This window comes from Triticum dicoccoides, chromosome 3B, assembly GCF_002162155.2.
Source record: "Triticum dicoccoides isolate Atlit2015 ecotype Zavitan chromosome 3B, WEW_v2.0, whole genome shotgun sequence".
NCBI classification, from domain to species: Eukaryota; Viridiplantae; Streptophyta; class Magnoliopsida; order Poales; family Poaceae; genus Triticum; species Triticum dicoccoides.
In genome coordinates, this window is record NC_041385.1 from 843,231,614 (window position 1) to 843,246,532 (window position 14,919).

Below are 14,919 nucleotides of genomic sequence, written 5' to 3' on the forward strand. Positions count from 1 at the left end.
ATTCACTTGAGAATAAATTATTGATTTTAGTTGTCTATTTTCTTTGTTGGCTTCTTTTTCGATAAAGGGTGGATTTCATTGACTCAAAATGAAATATTAAGATGATACAAACATAATTGACACACATTCGGCCTTTGCATACATAGGATGCACAAAACCAACACCAATGTGCGCATGCTCACACACACACACAAAAAAAGGACCAGTAAATAGCAAAGCCATACAAGAGTAAAGCGCGCGCACAGACACAAAAACTCGCTAGTATCATGATGAAGTCTTTCAGAATTTTTGTAACACAAACTATTGGCCTGCTTGAGTGTGCTTGTTCGCATAGAGCGCCAACAAGATGATTTACTAGCATGCCTGGGTTGATTTTTGTGCCAAACAGCAACCTTGGTTTGTTCTTGGAGAGGATGATTAATTAGTGTACATTTGTACGTAGTCTCCGACGGATCTGTCCTTGGTGGATTTGCCCGGATATATTCGTCGTCCATTTATGTTCTTATGTTTTTATGTAGGATCTTTTTGATCTACGCTACTCTTCATTGGCGGCGGTTATTGCTCTGGTGCGCTGGTCCTATGGAGTCCTAACACGACGACTTCCCGGTTGTCTACTATAATAAGTTTTGCTCGGTTTCGATGAGGGAGGGCGATGACAACGGCACGCCTTCGACTCCCTTTAGTGCTTGTAGTCGCCGCTAGGTGGTCTACGGATCTGGATATAATTTTTATTATTTTTGGCATTGGTTGTACTGCCATGATTGAAAATGAATAAATTTAATGTTTTTTTAAATAAAGAACCACCGGAGAAGAAAGACAAAGATATGAGAGTCAGTTACGTTGGGTAATGTTCATACTTTTTTGAACACAGTACAAACATAAGCGCTCATATACACGTGGATACACTCACCTCTATGAATGCATACACACACTCGTCATAGACGGGAACATCTTCTCTCACTGAATGCGCATGGCCGGAAATTTTAAAATAAATTAAATACAGAAATAAATGCGAGTATCAGGATTTGGATCCTGGTGGCCTAGGCATACCACAGTCCGTCTAACTATCTGATGCACCTGATTATTGACCACTGGATATGATAGTTGTTGGTCACAAGTATATAAAAACAAAAACAAAAAACTTTGTTTCCGTTGCTATCATGTGACAACTTGGCGGAATCTTTTTTTGTTTGCAGTGACGTTATACATGCGCGACGGGCTGTCAAAAAATATAAAATACGTGCGAGACGGTGTAGGCCACATGGGCTGCCGGCTACGGACTTAAACTATGAATGCTACCCAGCTAATCCATGTTCTGGGAAAATAGTAATAGAAGGACCATCAATAAGGAGCTCGAGTCCCGCAAGGAGCACATCGCGGGAGCCAGGCGATAAGGAGAGCAGAGCTTAGTCCTAACGGATCCATATCCATGGCGGGCACAGCTGTCGCCGCGGTGCTCTCCAAGTTCGGGCAGCTCGCCGTGAGTGAGGCACAATTTCTGGCCCAGGTGGGTGATGACATGATGCTGCTGCGCGACCGTCTGGAGTGGCTCCAGGCCTTCATCCGCGATGCCGACAGGAAGCGCCGGACTGGCGCCGACGGGCTCACCCGCGTATGGCTGCGTCAGACTCGCGATGCTGCCTTTGAAGCCGAGGACGCGCTCGACGAATTCTTCCACCAGGTTCTTCCTCTACTTGTTTGACATCAAGATAACGCCAGTAATCGTTTCTCCTTCGAGAAATGGTTTTTTTGGTTTTTGGCGCTTGCTCGTTTAATAATTTTCCTCGTTGCCACCCTCTCTCCGTCATCTTCCCCTCGGGCTAACCAGGGGCGTAACCCCTAGCCGGAGCGGAGCTACCTTTTTTTTTACGAAATCACACGGAGGCACCTAGTCGTTCCTTGAGCGGAAGACTCTAATTGATTGACTACCGATTTATTCAGAGGGATGAAACCTTCATTCCTTAATTATATCTGGAATTAATTCCTCACCATTCACTAATTAATTCCAGAGACTGCTTTCTGATAGCCAGAAAAAGTCAAGGTGTACATAAATTAACAGATTCAGCGTAAAGGGCCAAGGTGGGACTAATTTTTCGTTGATTTAGACTACCCACAGTGGGAGTAATATAGATAGTAACATCACACATATCTAGATAAAATAGATGATGTGGCAAGCAATAAATGAAGAAAGAGAGGAAAGTAGTAACTTAGCTAGTTACTGGTAGTATGAGTAACATCACACATATCAAGGTAAGACGTGTCTATAGCCTAATAAATGAAGTGTTGCATGTTACCACACATATGTTACTCTCCACTGTAGAGGTAGTGACATAGACTAGTAACATCAGCATGTTACTAGTCTATGTTACTACCCACTGTGGCTAGTCTTATCAGGTTTCTACCTAGTGTGTTGGCTGATTTATCAGATGTTTAGCTAGCACATTCGGACATAGCTAAATCAGCGACGCAAGGACCATAAATAGTTGCCTGCGTGGGCCGATCCAGGCCATGCAAGCCTTTCTTAAAACAGACCCTTAATAAGTAGGCAAACCCTCCCATCAGTACGCGACCAAGAGAGGTATATCTGATTTTGAGTGTGTTCATTTGTATTAGACGGCAGGTTGGCGGTTTGATCCCTCACATTGCCCTATTATTTTTGCCCTCCCATCGGTACGCGGCCAAGTGACAGATGGACGCCCTTTTGAATTGGAATAAGACATCAATAATTGGAACTTAAGTTTCGGTTGTTGTTTCTTAAACTTTGGTTGTACTTTCTTAAGTTAGGTAGGCCAGCTTTTGTATGTAATTATAGTGCCACATGTACGACTTTAGCAGCTTCTCGTGACCACCGACGAAATTAATCTTATATGGTGAAAGGACCAAAAAATCATAGAAACTCACCTTACTTTACTGGTAGATATAGTCTTATAGATATAGATTAGGGTCGAAAGTGTTGTTCTGTTCCCGAGCACATGTGAGCTCAAGTGAGCAGTGAAATCAAAAAACAAATGATTTTCTTTCACAAGATTCTGATTTTTAGTGCCACACATTGGCAAATGTTTTCATAGCTTGCAAATTTTCATCACCGGTTGACATTTGCGGAAGGCAAAAAAGAAAGAACGATGCTCCAAAATGCTATTGAAAATAGCATCTCGGAGAAACAGAAAAAAAATTGACATCTTCCACGAATGTTATCCAGAGATGAAAATTTGCAAGCAATGAGAACATTTGTCAATGTCTGGCACAATTGTCTCATGCGAGCTTGGATGAACAGTAAGAAACAAATCTAAAAGTTCTTATATAATATAAGATCGCTTTTGACACTAGTGTAATATCAAAAACGTTCTTATATTTTGGGACTGAGGGAGTAAAAAAACAATTGTGCAAGACATTGACAAATGGTTTTATCGCTTGCAAATTTTCATCTCTGGATGACAATCGTAGAAGACGTCAAAAAAAATTCGGTTCATCTGTATGAAACCACTGAAACCATCGAGATCAATAGAAAGAAAATAGAACTCTCATTTCACTCGCAAAAAAAAAAATTTAAGAGGGCCGTCACGTGTGTGCGTGTTTCCGTCGACTTGTAGCCATCCAGTATAGAATCGATGAAGGTGCCTACGTTACGTACTTAGTTTCCTAGGTGCTTCTCCAAGCTAGAATCAATCCACCATGGTGCTTGCTTGGTTGTGTGTACGTGCGTTGTATAGTTTCCGTACGGCCGGAACAGAGTTGCAACTCGTCCAAAACTACAGGACGAATCGAGACCTGCGCCAATAGTTGCCGCCGTCGGCGAGAGGCCGGCTTGGGCAGGGGCCCTTCTCCGCCCACATCTGGTGAAGAAGGAGTAGCCCATGGAGGCCTGACTCTGGATGCTAGCGCCGGCCTGCGAGAGCCAAGGTTGCGGCCATGTGCCCTCTAGAGCTGCCACAACTGACACAAATCGCGAGGTCGCTGGATCCGGAAGATTTGGCCGGCCTGGTCACCTTGGATGTCGTGGTGGCATCAATTGTGTTTCCTAGTGGATGTGGCGTGTGTCGCCTTCTGGTTCAGGTGCGATGTGCATGGTGGGTGGATGCGAGGTGGCGGCCCTGGGAGGGATCGACGGTCAATGTGGTCTGTGCAGTGAGCAATGGTCGTGCGTGCAATTTTCGGTGGACTGTGGTGCCACTCCACTCCGTGTGCCGGCCTACGAAGAAGAGTGATGACACCCTTTCCTGTGACTTCGGTTTAATCCTGCCCTTGGTGGCTTCGTCGTTGCTGATTCATGTGCCCGGGTGGTCGAGTTGGGCCGTCGGTGGACGCGATAACGACAACGTCAATGGCTTGGTGTCGGTTTCTCTTATTCGAGGTGTTGCTGAGGTCCCCTCCCGCATGCCTTCTTGCCTCTCCCTTAGGGCGAAAGCCCAAGTTCCACCTAGCAGATGGCGGTGGCACATGCTCGTCTCTCCCCTTCCTAGACGCGTTGTGATAGCGAGGTCGGCCCTAAACTTCTTGGACGAGGGTGGATGGGGCTTGCTCCTTGCTCATCATTCTAGTGCTTCTCTTGCCCGTCTTTGTCCAATGGCGAAATTCTTTCTCCCGTAGTCGTCTTCTTCTACTCCCGTGCGACCTCATGAAGCCCAATCTGCCCCGAAGCAAGCACCACCACCGCCCCCAAAGTACCGCAGCCTCCGGCCCCATCCGTGGGTGAAGTATGCACCTGAGATCTAGCACAAGAAGTTAATCCACCGATGCCTGCGCACCTTCAACGCGGTTGAGGAAGCGGCACAATTGTTTGCCTCTTCGATACTCGGCGACGCCGCCGGCGTGGCGGCTTGCAACCCTCTCACCACTAGCATTGTCTCTCGGGCAAAAGACCTGCAGGACAAGGCGTCGGCGGAGTTCATCTAACACGATTACATGGCGAGGCTCATTCGGGATGAGAAGGAGCTTTTCACCCTCAACGTGGCATTCTTTGGGTCGGCCGTCGACTAGCACATGGTAGAAGACAATTGTGCCAAGCTCACTCGCCTCGACAATGAGAGCAACTAGCTCCTACGATGAGCTTGGCGAGCTAGTTGAGGAGTTGGTGGATGAGGAAGAGGACATGAGCCATTTGGCTAGGCATGCCCGCCAATATCCACAAGGACATTGGCGCCGCCAGGAGCCCACTCGAGGGGCGAATGGGACTTACCAAATTCTTGACCCAACACTAGAAGCCATTGCAGAGTATTGATCAAAGAGGACAAATTCTCTACTGAAGTCACCACTTTGCGGTTCCAGTGTTGCAGCGACCCAAGAAGCAAAAGTGGTTCGATGCAGGCTGTGGAAGGAAAGTCGCCTTTTTTTGCAAGGAAGGGAAAGTCATTTTTTTTTTGAGGGAAACAGCAGGACTCTGCTGCGTATTTTTATTGATTTTTTAAAAAATATAGTACAAAGAATAAGGTCTGAAGAAAAGAAAAAAACAAACTATACATCGAAGATACAAACAAAACTAAGGAAAGAAAGAAGAGACAGTAAACAACAAATACAACAGCAGCATAGCAAGTTATCTAAAGGATTTGATCCAAGCCTCAAATCCACTGTATTCTTTCCTCTTGACTCTGTAGATGATCCATTTGAGTTCTTCTTTTAGCTTCTTTCTGCATCTGTATATGCTTGGCTGAAGGAAGGGAAAGTCATTGATGCTGCAAAGACCCCCCGTGGAGCCAAACAACAACCACACCCCCATCTTCGTGAAAGCCAGTTTGCTGGTGGTTCAAGACAAGACGATGAGCAATTAGGCAGGCGATCTGACACAGAGGACACATCAGGACCCAATCACCCGCTATGCGCCGCCATGTGCCAGACTCGTGTTGTCGAGCCGTTGTTGCACCGCTCGAGACCTCCACCAATGCACACGGGCCAAGCAACCAGACAACATAACTGCAAGGGAGGCCACTAGGACCTGAGTACCGCCGTTCATAGCAATGTACCATGCTCGCACCGTCCCTCCGTTGTTTCCCTCCACATGTCCAGCACCCAACTTACCTCGCCATGAAATACGAGCAGCACCAAGGGTCCTTTCATGGTGATACCATCACGCTCTAGTGATACTATTGGTACGCCGACCAAGCGTTGCCAGAACACCAAGCTGGCGGCTAACCAAACCAGGTATGTACACCTTCGCTACGCACCATGTGACATGTCTCTGCTGCCACGAACCAGGTGACTGCCGCATGTCAGGCTCTGCCCTGCACTACCAACCAGCCTATTTCGATGCCCCGCCGCCAAAGTTTTTGGATCCTCGGTGGGCTCTACTCAGACTCGTCGTGTAGCGGTCACGCGATAAATAGAATGTGGGGCGGTTGCAGCTGCGATTTCCGTCAATACGCTAGGGGAAGGTGAATCCGGGGATTGGACTCACTGGCGTTCTATAGATATCGGAACTTTTTTTTTGAAAAGGAGGATTACCCGGGGCATCTGCATCCGAAAAATGCACGCGGCCATATTATTAAAAAAGTAGCAGCAAATAACAAGGTCTGGTATCCAAATACAACTCACAAATGGAGCAAAGAGAAAAATGAAAACAAAGTAAAATCATAGCCACAACCGTCTGAAAAATAGGACAAAGTGACTAAACTCCTAGAGTTGGGTCTTTTCTCTTTCCAAACTGCGAACTTCTTATAATGTCTACATTACTTTTGTGTTTAACAGGTTGACCTAGAAAGCCAGGGCTATGAAGGCTGGAAAAAATGGGCCAAATACTTGACTAGCTGGTTGAGCCAAATCACCATCCGACATGTATTGTCTATTCGACTCAAAAAAATCAATAGCAAACTGGAGCAAATCTCAGTGAACCAAAAGGAATACAAGATCGAGCACACGTCATTTAAGATGTTTGCATTATCCACTACAGCGATTGCAGCAAGGTACATGACTCACTTATCACCTCATCCAATCACTTCCTCCAACTTTCGAGATAATTTTTCTTTCATCAAGTTTGGTTAGCTCTCAACATAAGTACAAGTTTAACATTCTCTTTTTTTGTGGGAATGCAGTTTAAACATTTGCATGGTTGCTAGAATGTAACATTTACAGTTTATTTCTGTTAGGGAGAGGTCCATTTTTAATGTTATATGTGGTCCAAGCCTAACACAACTTCCTCCAAACATGAAATGATTGAACTGTTTAAATTCTACTAGTAAGCGTACACGTGCAACGCACGTTATAAGTGAGGAAATTTATTTTCCTCATTCCCCTAATTAGGACACACATATTTGAACGAAACAAACTAAAGCCCCTCTTAAATCTGACCACAACTCACGTGTTGATCAATTGGCATTGTCAAAAAGTTCAGTACATAATGGGTAATTGAGCATACACAGCAACTTAAGTCGCATACCTCTAGTATTGCTGCTCCTTTAATTCTTCTATCGAAACAAACTACCATAAAGCTACAGTTGCACCTTTCACCTGGCATGAGTCTTAGTTGGTCATGCCTCCTCTTATCTCTGAAAGATACAAACAAGATAATGTCATGTATAAAGCTAGAAGCTATCCAACTTGCTTACAACTCAATGCTAAAAATCTCCAGCTTACGAATGATCCTGATGACATGTGATAGCGGCACCATGAAACTAATTATTTGAATTAGAACATGCATTTGGAGAACAAAGAACCACTACCCACACTGGAACATGCATTTGAGAAAAAAAATACAGTGATGCATATGAAGAAAGAAATGCTACTCTAGTGGGAATGCACTTCTTTATCACGTCAACAGATTCGAATTTCAACAAGCAAGAATATGAGCAATAGATGAGCCTAGTCTCGGCAAGTTAGACAAAGCCACGTATGTGCTCTTCTTCCACAGTGCCTCATTGTAACCCACCTCTGAATGGTTACCATGATACTTTGGCAAAGCCACTTCAATCTGTAAAATAAATCCCTTAATGGTCACATTAAAAAGTTTCCTCTTTATAAGCATTCAGTTTTCAACAATCTCGAGAATAAAGAACACTACAAAGGTTTTTTTTCTTGAATAATAAATTAAATAGGCACTAATAAACTGATGCATGCAGTCAGTGGTAGTACAAACAAAAAAGAAGGTGAAAAACATGCACGTGGGTGTTTTGGAGGCAAGGGGAGCAATAACATCACCCAGTGCAGACAATGACTTCTCAATAAACTTTGCCTCCTCAGACCTCTCTCCTTCTACTTCAGTTTTGGACAAGCACTCACTTCCAGCATGGTAAACCAACCATATGTGGGTTCTACTCCTTTGCCTAGTAACCAAATGCTCACTCGTGATGGTGTCCCTAACCAAGATGCAAGTAAACAGAAGTTCAGATATCATTATCCCATCGCAACAATATTCTCAATACTATGTCAAGTAGAGAGTGGTTTTTCTACACCCCACTCAAGTATACTAAATCATATCTAGTTGCTTTAGATCAATCTTGAGCTGAAACAATTAGAATGGGTGTCATGCAGGTGCAGAAACGATACGTGTGGTAGTTGCTACTGCGTTCAGTAACACTTCTTCATTACATCAATCAATGTATAGATCCAACTTTCAGTCTCTCGCACACATCATCTATTGTACAAATTGGAGTTTCAACCAAACCAGACACCTCTTGTACAACATAAACAGTTTGCTCTATTTACAACCTTACTATAAAGTCCGGATAAATGAGAAGAAAAGAGATGTACCTTTTTTATGTTTGCTCAGAGTTGTCATAAAAAAGGCCCCAGTTTTTCATTATCAACTTCCAAGATACTAGCACCAGATGTTTTTTAGAGCAAATGAGCTTCTGTACTCTAACATCATGAACCGTTCTTCGAGAGCCCTATAACTAACACACCTATTATCTGGAACACCTTCCATAGTGATGGTTTTCTCTCTTCCGGTTTTCCCACATTGAAACCATACATCACTGACTTCAACCTCATCCAACAATATTAACATATTTAAAATATATTAAAAAAGGAATGCAATTTCTTATTATCGTGTTTAAAGACTGTCCAATTCATAAATTTCATAATTCAGAGCGTCTGGAAGAAAATTTAAACAATTGCCAATTTCATAAATTTTCATGAATGTAGAGCGGTAAAATTGGATTTGCAAGAACCTTTTCAAAAAGCAGATTTTGATGTTCGACACACCATCTATTGTATAAATTTCATGCAAATCAAGGTAGCAAGCTTGTCATATGATCCCGTTGTTTTCTTACAAATATGTTTTCGATTTTGCCAATTTCAAGTTAGAGGGTAGCAACTTTTCGCGGATGTTATACTTAGCAATTTGGATGATGCGGATGTTGAAGTAAAAAATCAACACATGATATCATTGTGTGTAAATTTCATTAGGTCAGGTAAAATAAACTTCTAGTGCCGACCAACCAATCCCACAAGCACATACATATGACACATGATTACACACATTTATGTTGGTGCAATTACTTGTATTATTTTCGCATCCAAATCTCATACCATGAAATAAATAGGAGATAGAAGAATAAGGAACATGCTTAGACCTGCCTCGGTCATTCCCTCTCTGCCAGTTCCCTTCTGTTGTACTCCTACTAATGTTATACAACTTATAAGAACAATCTGCAGGGTGGAAGAATAGAATTGCTGACGGGAAATGAAGTTTTGTGCAAATATTATACAATGGCCACACTATCTAATATTTTTGGGGGAAGAAATCCTTGAGATTTTGGGGCAAAATATCTGGTGAGGCGTGCTGCCGTCAAGCTCCTGTGACGCAAGAAATTATCAACATATAGAAACTTAAAAACACCTACAAACTAAAAGGACACTTGGATCATCTCAATAATAGGGCATGGAGAAGTGGGAGAGGGAGTGTTGCACATGACGCATAGAGGACGATCACCTCGCCTCGCTGCACGTCAGAGATATTTTGAGGGGGTCCTAGTTGAGCCACTCGACGCCACTCTAGACGATGAAGTCGACCAGATCCATCTGCCCGTGCGGCACCGATGCGGAGGGGGCGCCGCCGTAGGGGGGGTGTCCTAGTACAGAGGTCTACGGTGATGGTTGGCTTACGTGTCAGGCGCCGGCGCAAGGTAGGTAAGATGGTGGGGGGACAGCGCAGGTGTGAGGCTGGGCAGCGAGGCGGCTGTGAGGTGAGTGGGGGCGGCAAGGTGGTGGTGTGGGACGGGCTGGGTCCAGTGAGTGGTGGCGGGGCGGCACCAGTGCGAGGCGTTGCGGGCACGGCGGCACCGGTTGGGGCGGTGCACGGAGGGAAGCGATGGGAAGGAAGGTGTAAGGTAGGAAGGCAAGTCACGTGAGTTTCAGTGGCGATCGTAAATGACAGGGTTCTCGTCCACCCCTTAAATTGCTAAATTTACTTTTGATGAGGGCTAGTTGTTATCTTAATGGTTAGATCCAAATGAGTGGGCATCATAAGACTTTAATTGCTTTGTATTGTTGTGTGTACGTTTGGCGGGGTCCATTTTGAAAAATATAATGTTTACTCATTTAATAGCAGTAGAGATTATAATATAGTTGTAAAGTCTAATACAAACTCGTATTATAAAGTTATTTTTAAAAGATGTACACAGATGGTTTTCACTGATCCGACCTAAGTTTATAATACATATTTGTACATGAATATTTTAAAAGTTTGAGTAAGACTCGGTTAGGCAATGTGGTGGATTATCATAATCTTATTTTCCCAAACAGCATTTACTAATTTTATAATAACTACCAAAAGGACCCATTGCAAGAAAAAATAAATCATAATCTCCAATAGGTATGACCATATTTTCTTAACATCTCATCGCATGATTTTGAAAATTAGTTCACAAATGCAAGAAAATGTACCCTTTTTAAGATATATTCACAAGCAATGTTCATGTTTTCAAAAAAAAGCGTGGTTGTCAAAAAACTTAGAAATTCAAAGAATTGTTTTGAATTTCAAGATACGGTTTAAAAAATACAATAATATTTTGATCTACCCCGGTAGTTAATTCATCAAAATTCACGCGCGTATATAGTCACAAAGACTCACAAACACTACTATTTAACTACATACCTTCGATCATTCGTGAATATTTTGATAAATATGGGAACATTTTCTTTTAAATAGGCGAACAAGTCTAGAATAGATGAACATTTCTGATTGGTGGACTTTTTTTAAAATTCACGAACATTTTTTGAAATGCATGAACATTATTTGAATTACCAAAAATCTTATATTTACTAATTGGAGGCACCATACGAGTCTTTAAATTAATCCTCATCAGCAAGATTAATGCAGCCATTAGATTAAAAATTAATGGTCAGGATATATTAGAAGACCCTATAAAAGATTCATCAGAAAAAATAGCGCGTACATCAAAAGGTTGAAACCAGCACGTACATATTAGAGTTCTCAGCAATCACGTTAAGCTTCAAAATCCACGTGCCTTCATTTGTGTTGGAAAAAAAATCTATATCAAAGAGTCCTCAACGCCTACATTTCCCTAAAAAAAGAGTTTCAACTTATACGAATTCCATGTACTCATGATTCAGTTTCAACCAATAGATTAAGTCCACGGGCCTTCTCTCTTTGCAATGGAAAAACAATACATACAGTGATTTAATGGTCAAAATCTATTAGACTTACGGACAAGATTTTTTTATAGAAAAACTAGCACGTAAATAAAACAGATTAAACCAACACGTACATTATTTGCAAAAAAACCAACAAGCGTGCTTGGAACAATCCTGAGCAACCACGTTATGTTTCAACTTACACAAAACCATGTGCCTTCCTTTGCGATGGAAAAAGAAGAGAGGTCATTAAAGAGTCCTCAACGCCTACGTTTCACCTAAAAGAATAGCCCCACCGTACAGAAAGAAGTCTAATCTAAAAAAAATATGTGTCCACGTCCCAGTTATTACCACATGCAAAAGAATATGTACATGTTCCCTTCAAAATTGGGAAGGACACATACAAATGCTGGTGTTCCTTAGAAAAAATGAGAAGAACACGTACAAATAAATACTTCCCAAGCATTATGTTTTAAAAGGTGAGACTCAATGCCTCACTGAAAATAAATTCAATCCTACCTTATGAAATAAAGACCCGGGGAATATTAATAAATATGTGAAATTACCTAACTGTAACGTAACCAAGAAAACATCCTTTAAAATTGAATCTTACCGGTTTTTAAAAGTGTTGTGATGATATACTCCACTATTTAATTTGATACACGATAGATACATCCTGAATGAAGTATGAGATTGTATTTAATAATAAATTTAAATAAGGACTACTATCCAATGCACAAAGAAGGAATGGAGATTATGTAAGTGAGAAAAATAGCATTGTTGTAATGGTACATATGTAGACCGACAAAGGCCAACCCATACATGCTTAGGCAAAGGAGTCTAGCACCAAATGAAACACATATCCAGCTAATAGTAGTCTATAGAATTATATTTCAACAACACTAGGCACCATTTCTGATCATTTGAGTTTATGTAATATGTTTTGAGGGTAAATTCAAGTAAATGGCTGAGTACCTTTATAGTAGTATGTTAACAAAACATGTTTAATCTTGATGCTGATCCAAGGTGGACATTAATTAATATTTTCTACGGTAAGGTTCGATCAATATAAATATATTAGGATTTCCATGCACACATCATATGTGTTGAGATATTATTTGTCAAAAATCCATTGTACTCCATCTGTATATAAATATAAGCCTTTGTAAATATTTCAATATGGACTACATATGAATGTATATAGATGTATTTCAGAGTGTAGATTCACTCATTTTGCTCCATATGTAGTACGTATTGGAATCACTAAAACGGCTTCTATTTAGGAGCGCAGGGAGTAGTTGCCAATTTCATTTCAAGGGGATCTTATATTTCAGATTTTAATCTTAAAGGGAACAAAATACTTAAATATACATCTACAGATTTATAATTTTTGGGTGCAAACTCTGTATCAATTCTAGAATAATATAATCGGCGTTTTAGTATAAAACTTAAAATGTGCACCACATTCTACTATAATATAAGCTCTACAATGTTTATTTGTATACAACATCGATTCTCTTTAAAAAAAGTCATGATAAAAATAATATGAAATTGGACAATAATGTTCAGATAGACAATTCTCTAGCCCGTGCTAATGCACGGGTTCATGACTAGTTTTACAAATCAAGAAACTCTTTTGTAACTCATGAACTGTTTTTAATTTTTTAGGACATTTTCTAAATTTCATCCACATTTTTGAATTAGGAAACATTTTGTTCAATTTTATTAACAATTTTTAATACACAGACTTTTTTCAAAATCATTGGACTTCGTTTTTAATTTTATGAAAAAATATTTTTTAAAATAACATTTTTTTAATATTCTAACATTTGCAAAAATTTCCGAGCATTTTTGAATTCACAAATATTTTATGTTCTCTTGAATATTTTATTTCAAAAGCTCAGTTTTTTAAAATGTCCGAAGTTTTTTGAAGTCCCAAATTATTTTAAGTGGAAAAAAACAAACAGATAAAAGAAAAATAAAAAAAATTACCGAAGAAGCCTTCCGCACATGGGCCGGACCAAACAGGCGTGTTGTCTATTCTCCGGCACACAAAGTGTAGTATAGGAGGACTCTACTGCATGGGCCTATCCAGGCGGGGGATTTCCTGCAAAACGTTTTTCTCACTTATAGGTGGCATTGATGCGTAATATTTTACAATTTTAGAGGCAATTTTAATGATGTATCGCTAGAAGCACTATTTCACTTTACTCCATCCATTACTTTATATAAGGTGTATTCGTTTTTGATAAAATTCCAAAATATAAGGTGCATTTCTTCGAGTTCCTCGTAATTCCCATGTTAGCCCTTCAGAAAAAAGAAAAGCATCTATCTCCTAATTGTCTGTATCTTTTCTTGTAGCAAAAGAAGGAAAGTATCTCTCTGCTGATTGCATATATCTCTTAGTTTCCTGGACTAATTGATTTACATGTCACTAACAAAAAAATTGCCAAGGGTAATTTCGTCCTAACTTGTCTATAATTATGTGCCTTGGTCACCGTGCCAAAAATAATACACCTTACATAGAAGTACGGAGTTAGTATTGATGATGATTGATAAAAGACACACAAGCATAAAGTCAACACATGTTCAATGTGGAAGGAACCAAAACACGAGAGGAAATAATAGAATTAGTCTGGTTGTACATCAAAGCATAGCAAATACCACTAGCTTTCTTTGTTGTCACAAACATGAACATAATTCTCGGTAACCACCGTGAGCTAGAAACTCTTTGGAGTTGAGTGCACATCAAAATCGTACATGGTTTCCCACCAAGAACGTTTTTATTAACACAAAACGTAGCACGAAGCGGATGCAAACATGATGAACAACACTCAGCCTCTACACGACTTAGATACACATAGCCAAACACCAACGGTCCGACAAATTAAAAGAGAATAAAAAAGACATATCGACAAGAATAGAGTCATATATGACTGACATTATGCCTATGTCAAAGGCGATAGTGGACCAATTCGGAGATTATGCTGCCATCCATGTTGCGTAAAAAACCTCCTTGGCTATCCGCTCCAACCACGTACACACCGCCTTTAACACTGGTTGGTACTCCATTCGGTGTAACCTAGAGCAGGTATGAAGCGAGTGTGTACAACGAAAAATTAACTGCAACGGCGAAGAGTTTTTGTCACTAAAAACCAGATAATTTCTTCATAGCCAAAGGGGCCATAATTAGGCATAGCCTTCCACCCATATTAGCGTTGTAAATCTATTTGGAATACCATCCAATGAGTGACCAAAAATATTTGCAACACTTGTGAACGGATATAGATTGAATGCTATTTGGATGACTGGCCACGTAGAAAAAGAAATGCTTGATTTTCTCATTATGACTACAAAAGCTACACATCTTGTTTCCTTGCCAATTCCAACCGATGA

At 40.9% G+C, this 14,919-nt stretch overlaps 1 protein-coding gene across 1 annotated transcript in view; it reads left to right on the forward strand.

Moving 5' to 3' along the window:
• Positions 1 to 1,368: 1,368 nt before the first annotated feature.
• Positions 1,369 to 14,919, forward strand: part of LOC119278850 (disease resistance protein PIK6-NP-like) — a 28,973-nt gene continuing 15,422 nt past the window's right edge. The window contains exons 1-2 of the mRNA XM_037560187.1: positions 1,369 to 1,681; positions 6,679 to 6,893. Of these exons, the coding sequence (XP_037416084.1) occupies positions 1,430 to 1,681; positions 6,679 to 6,893 (467 nt within the window). The 5' untranslated portion in view covers positions 1,369 to 1,429. The remainder of the gene's footprint in view (positions 1,682 to 6,678; positions 6,894 to 14,919) is intronic.